The 24,827-nt window shown below is 28.1% G+C and overlaps 1 protein-coding gene across 1 annotated transcript; it reads right to left on the bottom strand.

The window, feature by feature from the left end:
• Nucleotides 1–366: 366 nt before the first annotated feature.
• Nucleotides 367–16,377, bottom strand: LOC100204757 (probable alpha-ketoglutarate-dependent hypophosphite dioxygenase). The gene is made up of 5 exons (XM_065792179.1): nt 16,177–16,377; nt 13,383–13,474; nt 7,322–7,487; nt 7,042–7,204; nt 367–828 (listed from the first exon to the last, which is right to left on the bottom strand). Exons 1-5 carry the CDS (start codon nt 16,279–16,281, stop codon nt 389–391), a joined length of 966 nt encoding a protein of 321 aa, XP_065648251.1. The 5' UTR covers nt 16,282–16,377; the 3' UTR covers nt 367–388.
• Between the last annotated feature and the right edge of the window lie 8,450 nt (nt 16,378–24,827).

Raw genomic sequence — 24,827 nt, 5'->3', positions numbered from 1 at the left:
ACCAAATATCAGCCAGGCTGTTGAAATTCACTCATATTTAAAAAAAGTGATTAATATAAATAAGATTTGTAAATCTTTGCATAAAATCCTGAGCTCCGTCCTACCCCTTTGCGAGGTTGTGCTCCCTCTAGTTACGCCACTGCCATACGACTATGTAATATTTTAGTAGTAGGAATTAAAATCCTTCAATAAACAAAAAGAACTTTAATTGTTTATTTGATTAATTGTTTGATTTTAAGAAAAATATAAAAGCTAAACTTTAGCTTATTCAAAACTACATAGCATTTATATATATATATATTTATAAATATATATATATATATATATATATATATATAATATATATATATATATATATATATATATATATATATATATATAAATATATCTAAGGAGCTGGTTCATCAGCAGTTTCAAACTCTATTTTAAACACTGACGACGTAGCATGAAAGGGAATTGGAAGACTAACTGGAATATTTTCCATTCTTGGTGTGAAGCACGAATTGCCTCTTAAAAGAGTTGCAGTGAACAAGTCATAGTCTACCGGACCACTGTTCATAAAATCTCTGCCTCCCACACCTAACAAAGGCCATGCATCCATAGCAGTAAAAACAAAGCACAAAGTGCTTCTTGGTTGGTTTGAGGTATTTTTTGCAGAGCCATGTACCACTCGGGCGTTGTGTAACGTTAAACTTCCAGCGGGTGCTTCAAGGTAAACTAGGTTGTTTGGTTTAAATTTTTTATCAGTTATAACATTTGCAAACGTATTGTTAAAGTAGTGAGAGAGGATTGGTCCTTTGTGTGTTCCAGGAACAATTTGAAGACATCCTATAAGTTTAGATAAACATTAATAAAATGTTGTTAGTTTTAAACAAAATTACAATTCTAAAACACTCTTTTTTAAATATATTTTTATAATAAATTTTTTCAAGACGTGTTTTATAAATACCTTAGTTACAACACAAATAAAAATAAGAAGTCACAAATTTTTTTTTATAGATGATGTTAGCATGTGTTGTTTAAAATAATGATATCGTCAGCCAAGAACCAAGAGGCTGTATGTTCACATTTTGTGTTTTTTCTGTATATTATCAATAAAAATTCAAGAACTAATGGGGTATGTGCCCAATAAATCTAGTCTCAAGAATGTTACAACTTTTTAAAATATTTAAAAGATTAGTCGGATATTATGGCAGAAAGTTTAATTAAGTTAAATTTATTTATTAAATTAATTACAAATTAAATTTTAAAACTTGATTTTCTAGGAAACACAAAAAATGGATATACTTGGCCTCTTGGTTCTCGACTGACGATATGTAAAAGCAATTGCTAATCAAACGCATTTTTAATACATAACAATAATAACATATATATATATATATATATATATATATATATATATATATATATATATATATATATATATATATATATATATATATATATATATATATATATAATAACATATTTCAAATAAGACAACGATGACAAAAAACTTTTTGATAATTTTGCTTGATTTTTATGGTTAGGGTTTTTGGTAGCTGAGTACAAATCTTGTAAAGAAAAAGTTGTATTACCCACCGATTTTTTAAATTTTGATATACAATTGTTTATATATCAAAACAAATAAAAATGTTTTTTTTATGTAATATGTTGCAATTTTTATCTAATATGTTGCAATTTTTATCTAATGTTTTGCAATTTGTAATAATGTTATTTTTGTTTGTGTAATTTTGTTTTGGCTTATTTATTAGACACGCTCACAATTTAGTTGGGTGTAAACAAGTTAAGTCGTGCAAAAATTACTGGTTTGCTCGACAGGTAGGGGAGAGTGTGTATGAAAGAGCCAGGTTTTGAAGGAGCCGATTCCATTATTTCTAACTTACTGGCATCCGATCCTTATTGTATTTAACTCTTTGTGTTGCAACATTGGATACCTGTAACTCACAAAAAATGTACAGTTCTACTAAAATAAATAGCGTCGTAAGGGAGCACTAAAGATTTTGAAAATGAAAAGTAATTTTTTGGTGGTTTACTTATTCATTTTTAATATTAAGTGTAATGTTTTATTTGATAAGAGAAACATACTGCATTCTTATATTTATATTTGCCCTTCATTTACACAAAAAATATTAGATTAAAGCTTTTGTCAAATTGTTTAATTTAAGGTTATGTATTTAACCAAACAATTTTTTGAAAGAGCCGACGGTTTACGCCATGAATAAGCCGTCTTTTTTATTAACTTTTTTTTTATACTAAATAATCGTTTTGCGCTTTAACGACTTCATTTATTTTCGTAATGCTTCATTGAGCTTATTCTATCGAAATTAGTTGTTTTAATGACTTTTCCTGAAGTTGTAAAACATAGCTTCGTTTGAATTTAAAATAATATTTAATAAATTTTTTAAAAATCAAAGTTCTGGATAAGTCTTTTTTTTTTTTAAAGTGTAAATAATTTTTTAAAACTTTTTTTGTATTGTTTGATTCATTTTATTATATTCTATTATGTATTTATTATATTATTATGTATTTTTATTATTATGTTATTTCATTATTTTCATTTAATATTTTTTATAATTAAGAGAAAAACATGTCATCAACTACAAATAAGCGACAAAGGCCCGCAACTTCAGCAATAGAAATGGCTGTAAGGGAAGTAAAAGTTGGCAACCAGTCCATCAATAAAACAGCGTTGTTGTTTGAAATATCAAGAGCCTATTTAGCAAAAGTGATTAAAAAGGTTGGGAAAACTGAGGATCAGTATGTGCATTGCCCAAATATAGGTAACAGGCGCATTTTTTCTAAACATCAAGAGGATTTATTAGTTTCGTATCTTAAAAACTGCATCTAAAATGTGTCACGGTTTGACAAAAAAACAAACAAGGGAACTAGCTTTTCAGTATGCAGAGGCGAATAATATTTGTCCTGAAAGATGGAAGGGTGATAAAATAGCATCTGTGGAATGGCTTCGTGGCTTTATGATGAGGCACAAAGATTTGTCAGTCAGGAAACCTGAAAGCACATCTTTGTCCAGAGCAACAAGTTTCAACAAAACAAATGTTAACACATTCTTTGAAAAGCTAACCAGCATTTACAAAAAGTATAGATTTCCATTACACATGATTTTTAATACGGATGAAACAGGGTGCAGTACCGTTTCAGGTTCTCCAAAGATTATAGCTGCAAAGGGATCAAAACAAATAGGACAGGTTACATCAGCAGAACGAGGTACACTCGTGACTACTCTTTTTTTTGTTAATGCTGCAGGCGGTACTATACTTCCTGTGTTCATTTTTCTTCGAGTAAATTATAAGGATCACATGGTGAATAATGGGCCTTCTGGAGCATTGGGTTTATCACATATTTCAGGATGGATGACTGAAAATAATTTTGTGAAAGCAATGGAACATTTTGTAAGTCATGTAAAACCAAGTGAAAAAAATCCTGCCTTATTAATATTAGATAATCATACCTCCCATGTTAATCTTCGTGTGATAGAATTTGCTAGACAACATTTTGTAAAAATTCTAACTTTTCCACCACATTGCAGCCATAGGTTACAGCCTTTAGACGTTACAGTTTATGGTCCATTTAAAACAAGATACAGAATAGCTATGAATGATTGGATGCTATCAAATCCTGGAAAAACAGTCAGCATTTATTAGGTTGCGCAGTTGGCTAGAGATGCTTTTTTAGCCGCTTTCAGCATGATAAATATTACAAATGGATTTATCAAGACTGGCATTTACCCTTTAAATTCCAAAAACTTTTTTGATGATGATTTTCTTACATCTTATGTAACTGATAGACCTGAGCCAGTTCTTTTAGATGATGCTACTCCACAAAACTTGGTATCCTCAACACAACTCAGTACTGTCCGTGTTGATACTTCAGATGCTCCTGGAAACTCAAATGTTAAACCCACAAAAACAGATAGTTTGGCTAAAGTAATAACATTGTCAGAATCTTTAATACAGCCATCAATATCACAGCAACAAGTTATTATTCCTGAAATTGTAAGGCCTTATTTAAAATCAGGACCTACAAAGAATTTAAAATCTAAGGATCGTAAAATGGCCTCTGCTATAATCACAAACACTCCTGAGAAAAATAAGATTGAAGAGAAAGAAACAAAAAAAAAACCTAAAAAAAGTGTTATTAAGAAGTTTAAAACAAAAAAATATACAAAAAAAAAGTATGATTCCATTAATTCTAGTGGTACCATATCATTGCACAATGATGCAAGCTCCAATAATAAAATAGATTTATCAGAAATAAAAAAACAGAATGTTTGTGAAGAGGATGATAAAAATCATTGTATTGCATGTAACGGACAATATGGTAAGACCAACGAAGAATGGTACCAGTACAAGGTATGTGAAGGATGGGCACATGAATCTTGTGGTTTCAAAAGTGTCATTAACTTCTTCTGCCAAAAATGTTTCTGATGTTTTTGTAGTTTTAGATTTTTGAATAATTTGTAAAACTATTATTAAAACTGTTTTATCATTTGTTTTATCATTGATTATAATAGAGTTATAAAACTTTAAGTTCAATCTGATTTTTAGAAGTCTATTTAACAGTTTAATGTCTTTAAAAGACTTAATAGTGTTCAAAAAAAGTTACGGCTGATAGTCGTTCGAAAAAAGTTACGGCTTATTTATGGCACAGAGGTGGCTCTTTCATTGACACAATGTTATGAAAGAGCTTTCTTTCTTTTTTCAAAACAGGTGTATGATAGATTATTAGCATTATAATCCGATTCATTTTAGTTTTAAAATATTACCCAATAATGTAATTATTGAATTAAAAAAAAAAAAAAGTTATTACAATTGAGTTTTTTTCTCACCATTTTAAAACTGGCTCTTTCATACACACTCTCCCCTACCGTAAGTAAAATGATGTTAACTTTCAGGCAACAAAATCTCACTTTAAAATTTTCAGTGCTCTATGCAATTAAAGAAGTTGTAAAAAACATTCGTAACAGTTTATAAAAAATTTTTTTCAACAATTTGGTTAAACAGACTTAATTAAAAACTTTCTATCCTTCTGTCACTACTTATTTGAGGAGTCAAATGAAATTGAATCTGAAGAAGGTGATTGTTTTTAATATTTTTCCAAAAAGTTAAAACTTCATTTATTTCCAGAAAATCACTGAAATTATTTTTTTAATCAAAGTATGAAGACTTTTTATAGACTTATCTCCTTTAACGCAATGTTAAAACTTATTCATCACTGTCTGCGGTGCATGCAGTTCACGTGAAGGAAAATTGTAACATTTCTGGGGGTTTTTACTAAAAAAAAAAGTTACTAAAGTTTTGTATTTTATATGTAATTGGGATAGCAGAGCAAGGAAGACACTGGTAAAATCAAGAGTAATCAAAAAAGAGAATTAATTTTTCTGATTTTAAATAGTAAGGATAATGAGAACCGATGTAAAATAAGCCATTTTAAATACGTTGGAATTTTTCAAGATTGTCTTGGTAAGTACCTGATAAAAGAACTGTTACGATAGCTAAGTTTTAAGTTAATAATGCCTCCATCCATTGCGTTTGCTGTTTCTTTGGTGAAACAAGAGCGGGTGTGGAAAAGAACCATCCAGGTACCCGGGAGGTTTAATTAATGTTTTTCATGTCGTCCTCGTCCGTTTCATTTTGTGCTCGTGGATTTTTTACCGAATTTAAAATTAGTGTTTTTGCAAAAAATTTATGTATACTTTTTTTTTAAATCATTTTTGTATTTTTCAGTTTGTTTTATTGATCAAAATAAAACAGTTTCTATTTTTTTGGGTTAAGCAGAAGTCTATTTTCCAGATACCATTTTTGTGAGTGTATTAGCACATTTAGTGATTTTGTTAATATCATATTGGCTTGGGCTGATGACAGTATATAGTTGGGTATTATCGGTCTATTGATGATGTTCTGTATCAAGTTACGCTACCCTGTGGTACCTCTGTTAAACCTATTATCAGTCTAGATTTTGTTGATCCCATAGAAACAAAATATTTTCAAGAGTCCAAAATTGATGTCATCTACTTCAATGCAATATTTGTGACACTAAGTTCATTTTTAACACGCGCAATCAGCACTTTGTATGCTATTGCAACCAGCACGTTTCATTCGTTTTTTTCGTTTTTCATGTAATAAAATTGATTTAGTTTTTCGTCTAATAAATTACTAGTTTTTCTATAACGAAGCTCCAGTTTACTCCGATAAATTCCAAATTTTTTTTTTTTTTTTTTTGAATGGGAGCATAATTTTAATTATTTAAAATTTAGCTCTTATTCATCAGAAATACATCTGTTGTTTGAATATTTTTGACTAAAATCATCCTGGCGATTAATTACTAGATCAAGCAGGTGATTCGAATATTATTTTATTAGGATTATTGGGATTATAAAACACTTTTTTTAAACATTTTTCTTTGCAAAATTGGAAATTAGAAGTAATTTCTTCTCAATATTAAATACTTTTTAAGATTAAAAAGTATGAAACTTTAAAATATATTTTGGAAATTTGTCATAGTAGATAAAGTTAGAACAAGTCAAGCAGAAAATAAGTTAACTAATCAATTTAAATAAAATTTTAAAATAAATTTTAAATAAAAACAAATTTAAATAAATTTTCAATAAAAAATATTTTTTGATAAGAGCAAATCTTTTCGTATGAAACTTTACAGTAAGCGAACAACGTTTTAAAGACATATAAACAACGTTGTTAAACGTTTATTAGGGGTCGTGTGTTAACTGGGTAATAAATAGTGCCAAAATTAGAGATACGGCAGGCTATATTACCTTGAGTAACTTTTTATCTTGTACATAAGTCACTTTTGGTTTAATCTCTATAAAACTAAAACTGACCTATGTACAAAATAAAAAATAAACCAATACTAGTTGTTTAAGTATTTATTGCGTGTCATACATACAATAATTATATACCCTATTAACTCTACTTTAAATAACGTAATTTCTGCTATATATCTTATTTTCAAAAAAAATTTGAGTTTATAAACTAACGCTGATTATTTATAGTAATTTGTTACCGTTTGATCTTGTTGTGTCGTGCAACAATATGCTTGCCGTAAGAACACTGTCATTTGTATGAGGGAAAAAAGCCCAGTCTTGATGCCATCGAACTGCAGCTCCAGTGCATGCAGGTTTTAAATTTAGTTTGTCTTGTGCAATATATCGAAAGGATGGACCGATCTAGATTAAAAGTTTAGTTAAAAAGTAAAAGCAGACATTGGACAACGTAGTATTTTTTTTTTCAGGGTGTTTAAATATAAAAATTATTCAAAAAAAAATTAATATTAAAATATTTACTAAATCTTCAACGCAGTCCAAAATTTTATCGTGTCGCTGTAGATTATAAAATGTTTCATGTAATTCGCACGGAAATCTAATACGATTTAAAATTTGTTTCCCGTCTGCACCTCGTTCAACTTCATAAATATCACTTTTTTCACCTGCTTGAAACGATTTTATAGATCTAAAATATATTATTTTTATCAATAAATTTTAAAGATTAACAACAGGTTCTTGAGATTTGTAAAACTTTTCTTAGAATTAATAGAAGTTAATGAGCAGTAACAAGGTTTAATACTAAAACATCTTTTTTTTATTTGCAAATATTTTGAATATTATTAAAAAAATGAAGATCATCAAAATCAAAGGTTGTTTGCACAATTGTCAAATTTAGTTTCTGAAACCAATTATTAAATATCTAATTTCTTGCAAAATTAATGACATTTTGCAAATGGAACCCAAAATTTTCAATAAAATTTTTTTTTTAATAATTAAATTTTTTTTTATAAAACTGCTTATGAATCATTTTTGCAAAATTTTTATACAACAGTCAAGTAAATCGATCGTTGCTAAAATATGACAACTGCGATGCTAACTTGTGCATAGCAGTCAAAAATAAAGCAAAGGAGCATGGATAACCATTTTGATTTTAGCAACACAACATACATACATGTTGCAAACACTGGAAATAGGTATTATAGGCCTTTTTAGTTGATTGCTGAAATAAAACTGCATTTAATCCAGCAATCAACTCATGGATGCTTCACAAAGCTGGAAAAATATTAGCAATTTACCAAGTGATTAGGGCATTCAAAAAGTCATCTTCTAACATTATAGCTGCATTTAGGAAAACAAAAAAAAGTGGTAACTGTTGAATAAAAAAATGTGAAAGATATAAAAGCAGCACCAGGCTAGACAAGAAATTTCTGAGAAAAATGAACGTAAGAAAAAACGATAAGATAAACTTCCAAGTTTATCACCGACACCGTAGGTTGAAAAAACTTTTTACCAACAGGACAGGCAAGCAATTTTGTTTACACTGAAAATAGAACAAACTTTTATAATTCTTTAGCTAAGCAAATATTTGCTCTGCCAGAAAAAATATTTTGGGGGGCACGCTAAGGAGTATCAACCGCTCAGTAAGAAATAATTAAGCTCAATAGAGAAAAAAATCATTAATCATCTAGACGAAATATTCAAAAAGTCAAAAAAATTAAGGGAAAAAAAAAGTCCTTTGAGTTCTCATTTCTTCAAAAAGATTTTTTTAAATAGTTAAGCTGTCTAAAGAAAAATTTTTATTTAAAAATATTTCTGTTTGTTTAAAAAAAAGTTTAAATTTTTTTCTAAAAACATTTCTGTTCCTTTTAATTTTTTTTTGATTCTTTTGTATGTTAATTTTAACTTTATAGTTCAGAAGTTTTATTAAAATTTATCGAGGTTTACTTTGTCTGGTTTTTCTGACCCTATGCATCCTTTCAATAATTATACTACTTAAATTTAGTTTGTTTATTAAAATACTAAACGTTTTTTTATAGATTTATTTCAACTTTCAGAATCACTTTCCGGTATTCCTTCCATTCCAATTTATCTTCTTCCGTTCTTCCATTCTTTTCAGTTGACCTTTTAATTGTCGCAATTGTTTTTTTCAACAAAAAATGCATTTTTTGTAATAACTTTTTAAATAGATTTTTTTTTCTAACATACCAAGTGAAAATTTGTCCTTTTGAGGCTCCTCTCAAATATTATCCTCTTGTCATCTTTTTGAGACTTTTCTCAAAAATTGTTCTATTGGCATTATTTTAAGGCTCATCTCAAAAATGCTCTTCTCAATATTTTTTCAGAGTTTTCAAGTAGTGATAAGTTTTCATTTGATTTCAATTCAAACTTTCTCAATTTGTTTTTATGAATTTCTTTTTTAGTATTTATTTATGTCTATAAATAAATACTAAAAAAGTATATATAATTATGTCTATTTTTAATTTTTTTTTTCGTGTTCGTATTACAGAATAAAATTCTTTACAACATGTAAAATCCGTAGACTTGTAAATTCAACAATACGTATTACAATACCAGAAAGAAAAAAAAACTTATAATATAAATAAACAAATTGTATCATAAAATTTCATTTTATATTGTAATAGCTAAGTTATTAAAAGTATTAAAATATTTTTAATTGAGAGAATGAAATTTTTTTAATTTATTTTTGAAGACTGGAAAAGCAATCGACAAATCAAAATTTGGTAAAACAATCCTATTCCAGAGATAAGGTGCACGATATGAAATACAAAATTGATTAAATCTTGTTTTACAAAGCGGTTCTTATACAAAATTGTTATTTCTTAAGGCGTATTTGTTTTTATTTTATAAAAATTTTTCTTTTTATTAGGATTTTCACTCATTCCTAAAAAATCTAGTATAAGAATGTTAATATTCAAAGATCCTAAATTTTCAATGTATATTTCTAAACACCTCATTTGTAAGTTCAAAGTATAAGTAATTATAACAGGACAGAAATAATGCTTTTTGAATTAAGCTAAAAATGTTAAATTTGTAGTTTGCACAATGTCATAATATGTCATCTGGCAAAATATTTTTTTCTCTTTTTTCGGGAAAAGGCATTGACCCTTAGTTGCTTTGTTACATGAATTGTGTCAAATCAAGTTATTTCATTAAAAATGCCTAACTCAGCTAAATCCCATGATGATTGCAGAAAAACTGTTTGTTATCTTTGTATGAGAAAGTCTCAAAGAGTTTTAACCTCCTTCTTGATTGAGCGAGTCAAAGAAATATTTTCTAATGAAATTTTGCCGATCAAAGGGTTCCATTGGGAGTTTGTGATTGCTGCAAAGTTAACCTCCAAAAAAGGCACAATGGCAAAAATGTGACACTTCCAAGTCTTTTCAATTTTGACCAAATTAAAACCCGTCCCTCAACAAGAGGTTAGGACTGTGATTGTCTCATTTGAAAAAATGGCTACCTCAAGCTAAATGAGAGACACCCTTTGGAAACATCAAGCATTCACCATCATCATCATCATCATCATCATCAAAATCTGAGAAAAGATGTTCAGACTGCTTAACAATCATTAGAAGAGGTTTTCCACATTAAATCTACCTTCAGGGAGAATATGAAGCTGTTTGCATCTAAAAATTTGAAGGTTGGAGAGCAAACTGCATCATCTGTAATTCTTTCAAAGATGCATCTCCCCATGGAATCATCAAAATAAGAAGATCTGGGGGTGGAAGACCATTGCCTATAACACAAGGTATTGTTTTGAAAGATTTATTTTAATTTTTATAATACAGATATATTTGTAATTTCACCTATGAATTTAAACAAAAAACTAATATTAGGATTTTTTATCAATTTCCCATGGACAAGCCTTTGTTTAAAAGAATACAATAATACTTACCTTTGTACCAAATTGATGAAAAGTAAAAGAAGGTTCTACAAAGAATGGACTATTTCATTTTTCTCTCTTCTACTACGTTTTTAGGCCCTGCATGTTAAAAGGAACTCTTCAAAAAAGAATCTGAGTTGACTGCCCAAGATTTGGTGCATGTGCAATCTAACACAGGATTGTCAAATACAGGAATTAAAAAACTTGCTACAACTCTCAATCAAGTGTCAAAATCTAAAATAGTTATGACAAAATAGTGAAAAAATTCTCTTAACTTGGTAAGCAGCTTTCTGATCACTTCACCCAAACAACAATTGATGTTCATTATGATCAGAATAAAATCAGTCATCAAACAGTGGTCCACTGGAAAGAACTCTCTGCATTTACAGATGAAATTTTGAAGAGAAGACAAGATTTTACTGATCATATAGTAAAACTTGGCGTAGATGGAGGTGGAATCCAGGAGGATCTATCATCTCAACCACTCTGTCCACCTAAAAGAAAGTTATTGACTTCTCAGCTTTGAAAGGACAGTAGTGTTAAACGTCAGTTTCTTGTAGCCATTGCTGAAGATGTTACAGAAAATTATGAAAATCTGAGAACAATCCTGAACCTAATTACACCAAACAATGTGAATTACTTTATTTCATGTGACATGAAAGTAGCTAACATCCTGTGTGGAATGCAGTCACATGCTAGTACTCATCCATGCACATGGTGTGATATAGACTCCAAGAATCTGTCCTTCAAAGGGAATTTTCACACTTTTGGAACACTACGGAAGTGTTTCAAAGCCTTTGAAAATGCTAGCAAGGATCTAAAAAAAATCTTCAAAAATGTCATTCATGATCCCCTTATTTCTGTGGAAGATAGAATGCTTGTCTTAGACGTTATTCTTCCGATGGAACTTCATCTACTCCTGGGTGTTGTTAATCACCTCAACAAAGCACTGAAGGACCGTTGGTCAAAGGCTGATGAGTGGCCATCAGCTCTTCACATCAAATGTCAGCCTTTTCATGGAGGTCAATTTTCTAGGAATGAGTGTCACAAACTATTGAAAAACATTGATGTATTGCAACAGCTTGCTGAGAAAAATTGCGCTTTTGAAACATTTCCCATCATTGACACATTCAGGAAATTTGATTCTGTTGTGACAGTTTTCTTTGGCAATGCACTGGATGAAAACTATATTAATAAAATCAACAACTTTAAAAGCACCTATCTTCAACTTACAATGATCAGTGTCACTCCAAAGGTTCGTTCAGTTTTTTATCAAATTCAAGACTTTGTTACTCAGAGAAAAGAGTCTTTGGGGCGTTACAGCGACCAAGAAACTGAGTCTATTCATCACTGCTTCAGTGTTCATTGGACTAGATTTAAAAGGCCCTCTCATCACCCAGAATATGGAATGAAATTGGAAGCATCAGTGGTCGAATTTAACAGCAAACATTTGTAGAATGTAAAAAGAAATAATCAATGTGATTTTTATTTGTTTGGAAGAATAAATATGAATTAAAATTGTTTAGTGTTTATCATTTTAACTTAATTGTGATAAAAAAGACTCTATTATGCTTTTGTTATATTCAAACAAAATTTCTACAACTACCACTTAATAGACTAATGTTTTTTTAAAACTAAGGATTTTCCTAAACCTATACACATAATAACGGAATGTTCCAGCACACAAATATGCTACATATAGAGACATTTGGATGGTATTTCCAGTTTAGAATGAGTCAAAATCATTTTTTTCAAAAATTATGTCAACCGGATTTCTTCATAAAATGTTAAAAATTCAAAACCAATTTTCTTTCTCGGACGAAATTGATTTCAATTTTTGCATTTTTTGAAATGGGAACATGTATACTTTAATCCCCCCCCCCTCCCCTTAAGGGATTCTTTGGAAACTCAAGTTCAAGTTTTGAGCCATTTCGGACTAGTGCGAATAATAGATATATATTTAAAGATGTAATAATTTTTACGAACGACTTCAAAAACACTTCCTTTCACAAAAAACTTGTGTAGTAAAACCAAATCTTATTAAAATTTAAGCCTTCAATTTTATTAAGTTTTTTACAGTTTTTCTAATAAAAACCTTTTCACATGTTTTAATAAAAAACATTTTTGACCAAAATCTTTTTTAAAGAAGTTTAAAGTTTAATAATGTAAATTTGGCAAAACCTCGCAAAGTAAACAATGCAGAACCTTAAATCGATGGGGATGGATTTTGCAGAATAGTTGCGTATTTCATAATAATTTCATTATTCTTAAGCCTAATCTATAAAACATTTCATTTTATTAAAAAAGATATTTCTTAAAAATAACTTAAATGTTTTATTTTAAAAAATGTGATGAAATAATAAAATAATAAAGTATTAGTTTTTTCCCGACATTTTTTATATTAATTTTATATTCCATTTTTTTATTAACAATTTTTTTTTTTTTTTTTGAGTTTTAGGAATAAATGGAACCTTTTAAATGGAGTTTATTTAAAAATAATGTAAACTTTTTGCACTAGTGTTAGTGAATAATATTATTATAGTCAAAGTATTAAAAGTATGAGTTAAAATTTTACCTACTTCTTCCTTAAGGAAGATTAAAAAGTTAGGAAAATAGTTTGTACTGATTTCAAACTGAAGGCCTTTAGTTTGAAACCTGAACAAACAGTTTTCACTTTACCTTTCTTTAAGCTCATCTAAAGCAACTCGAGTTTGTTTCAGTTCTTCCTCCGATAATAAATTCTTCACAACTGTGTACCCCTCTTCTCTATACTACAAAAAGATAAAAATAACAAACAATGATTTTTGTGTAGTGTGATTAATGCTGATGTAATAAATTCATAAAGTTATTGCAATGCTGTTTTTAATAATATATTCCTTTTGTGTAGGCATTGTAACGGGTTTAACTTGTATCAAAATTTTTTAAATTAAATCGTAATGCATGGACGTAATTAAATTATTTAAACTGGGAGGGGGGGGGGGGAACTTTGAGAATGGGCGCAAGCAATCTGTCTCTTAACTAAAAAATTTTTCAAGATTCTGAAGTAATGTCTACATCTCTTGTATAGAGCAATGTAGTATGTTTTAGGGGGTTTCATAAATTTACTTTAAGGTGTCAATTATGCTGTATTCGTAGCTGTATTACTCGTATTTTGACTCATTTCAAGTAAAAAAGGTAATAAACTCTAAAAAATCGGAGATTCAAACGCTTATATGGAAGATCTGTGTATCTACTGTTTATATGGAAGATCTGTGTATCTACTGTTTATATGGGAGATCTGTGTATCTACAATAACATAAATCAAAAAGCATTTAAAATATTTCTATTTAAGTTAAATTACTCAACAGATTGTAGAATCAATTCCTATTTTTTACGTAATTTCTCGTAAACTCTTGTTTACGAGAAATTACGTAAAATGATGTTTCTGTAGAAATTTACAATTTAAAAATATTCTTTTATAGTATGAAGCAAAGTATCGCTTTCAAATATAATATTTTCATTTGCCTACGCGATGTGGAAAGTTAAAGAAAGTAATCAACAAAGTTTGGCTTTGAATATTTAAGTTTTATATAGTATGACACCATTATAAAACATTATATGTAATGCAAGCGCAAGCTCAGGATTGCTGAAGTAACAGTAAATGTAGAACCAATAAAAGAAGAATTAATAGCAGAAGTGAAACGATCAGCAAAAGATGCATTCGTAAAATTACTTTGGAAGCACAAGAAGTTAAACTAGTATCTAATAAAAATGCAATAGTAGTGGTAACTGCACGGCTTTTTAGAAGCTAACCAGTCATTGTTCTTTAATGCAAACTGATGTATAAATATTACATAATAATATATAGCTTAAAATAGTAAATTTTCGAACGATTTTCTCAAGCTTTAAAGTGACTCGAAATAAAGTATAAAACAAAGACAAAAAAAAGAAAAATTGACAATTTAGCCCATGACAAATTAATTTTAAAAAGCCTCTGACAAACTTATTTTAAAAAAATCGTCTTACATAAACTCGAGCTCAACACAATGTTTTAATGACTTCCATACAAACAGTTCTACTTTTTTTTTTTTTTTAGAAAAGATTGAGTGGAAACGATGCCTCTACAATTATTTGCGGCTCTTCTATCTTTATTGTTTAAACGTTATTATTTTTTATATTTATTTAAAACACCATATAAATAATTTCAAATTGCTTATGAATATATTTGATTAGAGGCACTTCGAAGTCCGTGTCGTCGGTCCTGGAGTCTAAAAGTAATTGATAAACTTGACGCAAGGTTCCGTGACTTTAAAGTAGAAAAGAATCTGTTTGACTTATTTACACAATTTCTTATTCTTAAAATTGAGACTTTTAAAGATAAATTTAAATTTTTAGAATTACGAACAATAAAGACTTAACCTTCTAAACATTCTTACGTAAAGAACGTTTAAAAGACATTTAAAAAACGTTTAACAGACATTTAGAGCGTAACTTTTAAAAACAAATGCCCGTAGGGAATAGTAGCCTTGAAAGAAGTAGAGTTGATTAAATTATAAAAGTAAACCAGTATTTAGGTTTGTCATTGTTATGCAGACACTCTATTAAGTTTAATTTACTTTTTAGAAGCACTTGTAAACGGTGTTTCTTAAAAATGAAGCCTAATAAATTAAAATAAAAAAAAACCTTACCGATACTCTTCGAACTTGGCATCCAGAATAAAAGCAGACACCGACAATTTATGCAAAGTAAAACAATGGAAAGTTTCCCATTAAATAAGTTTGTGCAATAGTTTATTTAAGTTTAATTAAACACTTTAAAATGTATTAATTTAAATTTTTGAATTTACACTTGGGGCTCTTATGGTGACGTCAAAATAAATTAATTGACTCTCACAAATGTAATTTCAATTTTTTTTTTATGGCCATTGTTGTAAGGTGGCCGTTGAAACATTTCTGCTCCTAAGTCAAAGTTGTTTTTGACTACGCATAATATTGAGATTCTTTCTCCGCAGGTATTCATGTATATAGCAAAAAAGGTTACATTGCTTTTTTGTTTGTTTGTTTGTTTTCTTTTATTATTGTTTTTATTATTATTATTATTATTATTATTATTATTATTATTATTATTATTATTATTATTATTATTATTATTATTTGCTTTCAACGAAACATTAAAAGAAGTATTCAAATTATTGTTGCTACTTTCATTTGAAAACCTAATTATAATATTTTATGATAGCTTTTCTTTAATTTCAGGAAATAAAATATAATATTAGAATTAAAAACTTTTTAAATTAAAAATTAGATTTATAGAGCTTAAAAAAATAGTTCTTCATTATATTTATATAAATTCTTCATTATATTAAAGAAATTAAAGAAAAAAGAAACGTTTTTACGGGATTATAATGTAGCGGAAAACTTTTTAACCGGCTTTTTCGGATTTTATGCTTTAAAAAATCAATAAATAATTTGACAAAAAAAAAAAAAAAAAAAACCTGCTCTACTTGATCAGACGTCAGGATCTTATTAAAACTATTGTATTTTCGTGCACACCTTACCATTAAAGTACGATAACAAAAGGATCTTAGTATAACCTCCATTCTTTTTACTCTTAAAAACTATTCTAAATTAATTCCTTGCATTGAAAAAATATATATATTTCTGTTAGGAATGTTACATATCACATTTCAAACAAAACTGCGGTTTAATTTCCATAGTTTCTATTAAAGTATTGAAACTGGATTGTTTACCAGTATAAATTGTAAAATAAAATATTGATTTTTAGAAAGCTATATAAGCTAAACAAATTTGTATAATAAACTTCAAGTTTTACTCGCTAATTTCATAAAAACATTTTCGAACATCTGCATGACAACACGACTTGATTCGTTAAAAAATAATATATTATAAAATTGAATTATAATGAGTTCGTTTACAAACTTATAGCTTTTCTTTAAAAAATTCCTACTTTATATTAATACATTTCCTATTTTTCTCATACTTTATTCATTTCTTATAATTTATTCTTATTTATATTTTTTTGCATTTTAAAGCATGAAAAATCAAAACAAGGAAGGGAAGATGGAAAAAGCCAAATGTTAAATTAACTATTGTCAGTTGAAATACCAAAGTAAAAATGCCACACACACACACACACACACACACACGCACAAAACTCTCAAGGTGGTATTTTTGGATTGCTTACTTCATACTATATCAAAGTTTAAAGAAAAAAAAAAAGTTTTAAAGAAAAATACTACCTTATATAATTAATAATGCTAAAATTATTTGAATAAAAAAGAAAGCAATATCATTTAAGCTTCTTTATGGCATATTAAGTTAAAACTTAAAACCCTGATATATTATATTGAATTAAATAAAACTATACTAGAAAAACTAAAAATAAAAATTATTTTAAAACGGCGGCTGTTTTATCTTTGTAAGATATTTTTGATGCGAAAACCAAAGGTCAAATATCAGTTTAGGTTTAGTTCAAGTATGGTATTGCAGTACTACCTATAAAGAGACAAGCTTTGGCGCAGTAGTTAGAGTGCTTGCTTCAAAACCAAGAGTTCGAAGATTCGGTGTCAGCTCTGACCGCATTTGCAACATTGGTTATAAGAATAGAAGAACTTCCTAGCTAAATGTTCTTCTGCGGTGCGTTGTGATAAGATCTAAAGACAAATTTCTACTTTTTCTACGGGAACGGGTAAGGAAAGGAAAAAAGAATCAATTGAGCATGGGTAATAAAAGTTTAAATTAGTCTGAAGGAAAACTGCGCATGCACACGTAATTATTTTTACGTTCTCTTTGCCGCTCCCGTAATAAAACAGATGAGTGGAAACTCAGCTTGAAGACTTTTCTTAGAGCAACTTATTTTTGCAAATAAAAAACAATTATTTTAAAAAATCCTAAACCATCATTATAAATTATGAGTAATACCTGTATCAAGAACTTTTTTAGCAAGAAAAATGTTTTAGCGCACTTTACAATTTATTTGGTTTGAATCTTTGTTGGGATTTTGTTCTAAATTATCCAGCCATTGTGATAACCGTAAGTAATATATTTTCTGATCATAGTGCCGAAAAAGTATTTTAAAATATGTTTTTAAAAGCAATAATTGATGGATTATTATTCTTATCATTCTATCTATTGACTTAATTAAGTGTCAAGTTTTTTTTAAAAGCGATCAACGCACTTCTATTGTTATTGGTCCAAAATTGCTTAAGCAAATATAGGTAGAAATATAGGTAAAAATATTGTTTACCTGAAAATCTTGTTATAAATGACTGTGAAATTATTAACGAGTTTATAATAAAAATGACTCTATATTAGGCACCAGCGATTTTTAACTTTTGAAAATCTTGGTGCCTAAAAAAGAAAAATTGAAATTGAACCTTCGACTTCTTCAACTCCGTAAGATTGTTTAAAAGTAAGATACTAATTGTAAAAAAAAAATGCGTGAAATGATAAAGCAAATGTCTATCGAACTTTTATTGCTTTTTCATTTCTTATTTAAAGTTAATTTCAATAAAAGTGTTTATCAAAAAGATATGTGATATTGATAATGAAAAGTCAAAGCAAGTACATGAAAAATAGCTATGACAACTGCTTTAAATAACTAAAGATTATGGTTGGTTATCATATACTGCTAAAAGAATTAGCCCTCAAATTATTATCACCGCCAGCATCTTCTACATTTTCGGTTTTATGAATATGAAAAAATTTATGAGAAAAAGCAATCATGGCTTTTAAAAGCCATTTCTCCGCGTTGAGGTAAAATTTTACCTCAACGCGGAGAAATGGTAAAAAACGCTATTGTTTATACATAGTGTAAATAAATTCATAAATAAATGATAAAATCTGTTGTTCTTATGCACAGTTAATTCTTATTTATTTGAACTATATAACTTGAACAAAATTTTTTTGAAAAAAGTCAACTAACGTTAGATTATTTTAAAATAATAATACTTTAGAATTTGTGTTCTAGGGTTCTCTCATTCTGTTAATTACCAAATGGCTTGATCAGGTCTAAGACTGTATCTTTAAGACTGCAGCAATAGTTAAACAAGTTTTTTTTCTTAATATTGGTTAACATGAAATATCCAACATAACCAACGGGATTATTTTATTATCCGGCCGGACACCGGATAATATACAAATCCGACTTGGATATCCGACAGAATATTCTATCCGGGACACCTCTATATTTTATTTTGAAGCATAAACTAGAGTAAGTTATACAATTAATGAATTTTCAAAACGAGTGTTGATGTAAAACATTTTACCGCGTATTTTCATATACAATGAAAAGTAAATAGTTTATAATTTTTTAGATAAGTTTGGGTCCTGTAAAAATCTTTTTTTTTAAATCAGAGCCATATTATTAGATGAACTTATAAATAAAACAGTTATAAAAAAACATGGTTTTAATTGTTGCAACTTATTTGGGTTTACATAAATAGTTAATAAAAAAATTTTAAAATTCTAATTTTGTTTTCAAGTTATAAAAAAAAACTCAACTTTTAGCTTGAAAACTTTAACTTAAGGTGGTACATACCTCAAAAAATTATATCATAAAATATTGGTTCTTAGTTATGTCTTTTTGATTTATTTTGACAAAAATAAAATAACAAATTAAAAAAATTAAAAAAAAAATTTCAAAAAATAATTATTCTTAAAAATATTTATGCAAATACCCTAATTATGCAAATTTTTTGTTCCAATATATCTTTTTATTGCAAAAAGATATTTACATCAAACTTTGCAAACTAATCAGTAAGGTTGGAGGGCATGTTCTGAACTAAAAAAATAATAATAAATCCGAAGTATAACTTTAATTTGCTCAATTACAATAATTCAGGTAATTTTCCCCAAAAAGAAGTACAAAAATGCATATAAAAATAAGTAAAAAAAATAAAATAATAATATTTTTTTAGTTCAGAACATAGACTTCTATGTAAAGAATTAATCCTGAAAATTTCAATAAATTTGACAGAACAGATTTTAAGTTATTTAGGATCAAAGTTGAAAAAATGCGGATCTGAGAAAAACTCGTTAAAAGAATAAAAACTATTCTAAACAATTACTATAAAGTCTAAAAAGTTCCAGAAGCATACATTTTACCTTCTATAGCAATATTTTTGCCATCGAAACACTTTTTTATTGCTCTGAGCTTTTTTCTTCGTTTTTTAACAATATCACTTGATTTTTTTTTTATAACTTTTTATGCGTATGCGTAACTTTTATATCATATTTATGTAAGCCGTATATACAAAATTGACCAGGTTGCAAACCAAAGCTATGATAAACATTTAACAAACCATAACCACCTTCATTGAAACATAGCACTGCAGATAAAAAAGCTATATCAATTAATAAATTTCCTACAAAAATCTCTTTGGGGCACCGTTTCCATATTAAACTATGCAAAGCTTCATTAACGTAGATTCATTACATAAATCCAGTAAATATATGGAAATACCGTGGTTGTGTTGTTTGAAAATATATGTCTTTAAGTCAAAACAAGAAGCTATAGGCTATAAAGTTAATTTCCATACTGAATGAACACAAATATAGATTGGAAATAAAATAAATTCAGGTATCACCCTGGTTGCTAAGACCGTTACTAAGGAACTAGAAAATTATAAACATTTTAAATGCTAAATTAGACTAATTTAGATGCTGTTTAATCAAATTTTGATCTTATTTTCAGAATCAGCAATGTCAAATTGACCAGAAAAATTGATCATTTAAATTTTGAAAACTTTGAATTTTTTGAGGTATGTACCACCTTATATGCAGGAAGAAAAAAAAAAAACCGTTGGAGAGTTGAAGATTACGTTTACTTATTTTTAATGACGCGTTTCTTTGTAATTCTACAAAAAATGGCGTCTTTGAAGCGGTTTATTTATTTTGATTTTTCAAACTTTTCTTAAATAAGATAGCTACTCGTAAACTTTAAATTTTTTTGAGTTAACTCTTATTTTCATATAAACTATCCCCTCTAACTTGATACCAAAAATTGCTGGTACCTAAATCTATATTAATAACTCTGTAACGACTCCAAAAAAAAAAGTTATATTTTTATTATCAGATTTTACAAAATTAAAAAGTAAAAAATAGATTAATTAAATAAGATGTGATAAAAAAGAAATTGATAAAAAAAATACGAAACAGTTACTCGATGTCTGTGCAACTCAATTAGGAAAAAATTGTAAAATTTTCAAAGCAAGCCATTATAAAATAAGAATAATTCAGAGTCTGCAGATTTTTTATATTTTCTATCAAAGTATAAAGTATATTGTTAATCATATCAAAATGAAAAATAAATAAAAAACTAAAAACTATGAACATGGTTTTGAAAAAACGATGTCAAATAATGTCAGTATAAGGTATAAAAATTGTTATAAAATTCCCAATTATACTGTATTATTAATGTTCCTAATTATTAATAATGCAACCGGCCGGTTTTTGTTTATAAAGATTTTATTTTGTTGTGAACAACAAAGTGGAAAAGGAGGGGGGGGGGGTGAATTCTAACTAAGTTAGAATTTTTTCCAAATCTCTAATTATGCAATCTTTTTCAAATCATCTTTATTTGACATAAACATATAAATGTTTGGAGTTTGCTCAATGTCTTGAAGATTTTAAGCAGTAAAAAGCAATACACCTTCTCCCTGATGTAATTCTAATGTAATGCATCATTTCGCTTGTAACAGGAAAGTAGGAAGTAAACATTAAATATTTTCAAAATGGAAATATTATTAAGCTCTTTATCTCATACAACTAGATTTGAATATAAAAATAATAATAAAAAATCACAATATTCAGTGGTGGATTTAGACCCCGTCATATCCTGGAAGTGATGTACTACACAAATTAATTAAAAATATTACTTATTTAACGTTTTCAGTCAGCTTTAGTGAAAGTTTTTCCGATTTAAAAATCATTTTATTTTTTCGAATTTAAAAATTAAATTTTCTTATTCCAACTTTAAAATTAAAAATAAAATAATGCAAATATTCTGAAGTGAAAACTATGCTTTTTTCAGGAGCTGCAATTTTTTAAGAAACCGCGTAATATAATTGGTTCTTGGCTATGCCATTAAGGCAAAAGCGGATAAGTTGATTGGTTCTTAACCTATGAAAGCAGCTATTTCTGATTCGTTAAAAAAAAAAAAAAAGCCCTTTAAAGTAACGCATTATAGGGATGCAAGTTTTGCGGATTCGATTGGTTGAAATTATACTTTGCAGGATAAATTGATTGAACTTGATTGGTTAAAGCTATACTTTGCAGCATAAAATGATAGTTTTTTAGGGTAACTTGATGTTATTTTGCCCATCACTGAATCTCGCCCGCTATCTTTGATTGCTTATAAGTCAGTGAACACACTACTGCATCAACAAAAAGGCATTTAGAGCAGTAAATCAGTCTTAATCAAAATCAAATCAACCTTTATCTCAAAGAAATTGTTATTAAAAAGTATCTGTCAAAGAAATTTTGTTAGTTTTTAGTAAGTTTTTTGCTACTAAATTTGACGAATCCAAACTAGCTTATCTAACTCAACCGAGTAAATATGTTAATTATTATATTGTAAATATGTAGTACATTTTAAATTACAGTTTTATATTTATTTATCGTCCATAGTTTATTCTGTTAGTATAATAAAGTTTATTTTGTTTAAAATGGTTGGCTATGCTTAAAATTGTTTTCTGCCTAACCTACCAAAAGTAACTCAACCTCGCCCATAGAATGAGTATATTCTCGCCCAATGCATCTAAACTCGCCCGGATGTGCGAGAATAGATGTTAGATAAACTAATTTTGCATGTTAGATAAACTAAATTTGCAAATACTTACCTAAAATTTTATTGGAATCATCCACGAACTGTTTTTATTTAAAAACAGTTACTACTGGCCCTAGACATTACCCCCGTACGTTACCCGCGCCTAGGATTAGGGTGTGGTTGATGTAACGATCTTTTGCGGATTTTAATGTATTGAATAGAACAAGTTTGCTGGAAATAAAAATATTTTAAACAGTATCTTCAACAATAAAAAAAAGGCAATTTTCAAACTTTCAACTTTTGTTTGAAAACAAATTTTCTTTTGTTTTCAAACAAAAGAAAACAAATAAACAAGAAGTAGTGACTGATGCAAATACTCCAACACCAAAACCGTAAGTAAAATAAAATTAATTTATGCTCTTTTATCCAACTGTTATATAAAAGAACTTTTGTTTTTTAGTAAAACTTCCGATCTGTATAAATGATGATATATGGTATTAAAACCTTTATTTATAAACTAATTATAAATTACAAAACATTTTATGTGTTTTTTAAAAATGGGTCGAAAGAAATTTTCCGATGCTTAAAACCGTGCTAAAGCTACTAAAAAGGCAGCAGACGAAGAAAAAAATAAACAGAGGGATAGGGATTTATATCCATAACACAGACTAAAATCACTCAATTAAGCTCTTCAGTTAGTTATTTGTTTTTTGTATACGTTCCCTGTTGCTTGATAACCTTTCCGTTCAAAATAAAGCTTGCGAACATGTACGGTTTTATCCAAGAAATATGAACAAAGAGGATCTCATTAGAGAAGTTTGTCGTTTTAACAAATGCCCGCAAAACAAATTAAACGCAAGGAAACCCACTGCAGCTACTAAATCAAGTTTTCGAGAAGAAGCTTGAACGCCTTTTTCCGTTCATTTGCACTATACTCCAGATTTTCAATACTATTCCTGAGTCAGTTGCTGAGGGTGAACAATTGTTTCGTAAACTGAAGATTGTAAAAAACTCTTTCTTACCAACTATGGGTCAGGATCGCATTACTAATCTTTGATTATTTCGAATAAAGAAGGTTTGACTGAAAAGGTGAGCTCCGACAATATGATCGATACTTGGGCGGCCATAAAAGCTCGAAAAGCTCTTTTTTTTTTTTTTTTTTTTTTTTTTTTAAAACAATCATTATTATATATTTCAAAAACAAATAATATTTACATGTCTCCAGTTTTTATAAATGTCCACCACAAATATTTACAATATCTAAAGAGCGTTAACAATGCTGTTTTACGCATGCGCGTTTGACATTTTAACTCATGCAAGTTAAAATAATAAATTCGTGGTTTATAATATAAAGTGCTGGCTATTAACCCATGCATTTAAAAAATATACGCAAGTCCGTCGCACCACACGGCTACTAAGGACTTGCTTGTCGTTGTCGTTGAAAATATATGTTGTTTGTTGAAAATATATATCAACATATATTAGTAGTACTATGTAGTTGTAAGGAAACTCGCAGAAGACTAAGAAAAGTCTTTTCATCGAGAACCTTTAAAATACAAAATAAACTAAAAATTTAAAGAATAAAGACACACATTAATTTTTTGAGGTCTACTGTTCAGTAATATTTTACTATGTATAGTTGCTAACAATTTGTATTTATTTTTTTATATTTAATATATATTTTTTTATATTTAATGTTTTACTTCTTTTTTATTTATTTTTATAGCTTAAATTATTCTTTTTACATTTTAATATATTAATTGTTCTTTTATATTTAATACATATCGATAAAATTGGTTTTGTTAATTATGAGATCTTTTAGTTTTTTCTTCAGGGCAATAAGATTATCCAATTTAGTAAGTTCTATATTTTGAGGAATTGTTTTGTTGTATAAATAGAGGCCACGGTATACAATTGAAAATCTCGAAAATTTTTTTTTTTTTTATGGCGATGTAAAGTTTCCGGTTCCTCGTGTGATATATCTGTTGGCGTTGGTTTGAAAAAAGTTATTAGTAAAATGAGTTGGGACAAGTCCGAGCTTATATTTGAGCATAAATAAAACATTTTGATAGATGTTAATTTGATAGATATTTAAAGCATTTAAGTTTTTAAGTAAAGGATCGGCATGAGTGAATTTATTTTTATTATAAATCGATCTTGATGCGTGTTTTTGGTGTGTATATAGAGAACTTAATTTAGATTTATTTGTACTTCCCCAGGCAATATTAGTATATGTTAGATAACTTTGTATATAAGAAAAGTAGAGAACTTTCAGATTCTCCTGGGAAAGTATAGTTTTGACTTTGTAAAGTATGCCGATACTTTTTGATATTTTTGTATTTAATGTTTTTATATGGG

The sequence above is a fragment of the Hydra vulgaris genome, chromosome 03 (assembly GCF_038396675.1).
Source record: "Hydra vulgaris chromosome 03, alternate assembly HydraT2T_AEP".
Lineage (NCBI taxonomy): Eukaryota > Metazoa > Cnidaria > Hydrozoa > Anthoathecata > Hydridae > Hydra > Hydra vulgaris.
This window is presented reverse-complemented; position numbering and strand designations above follow the sequence as displayed.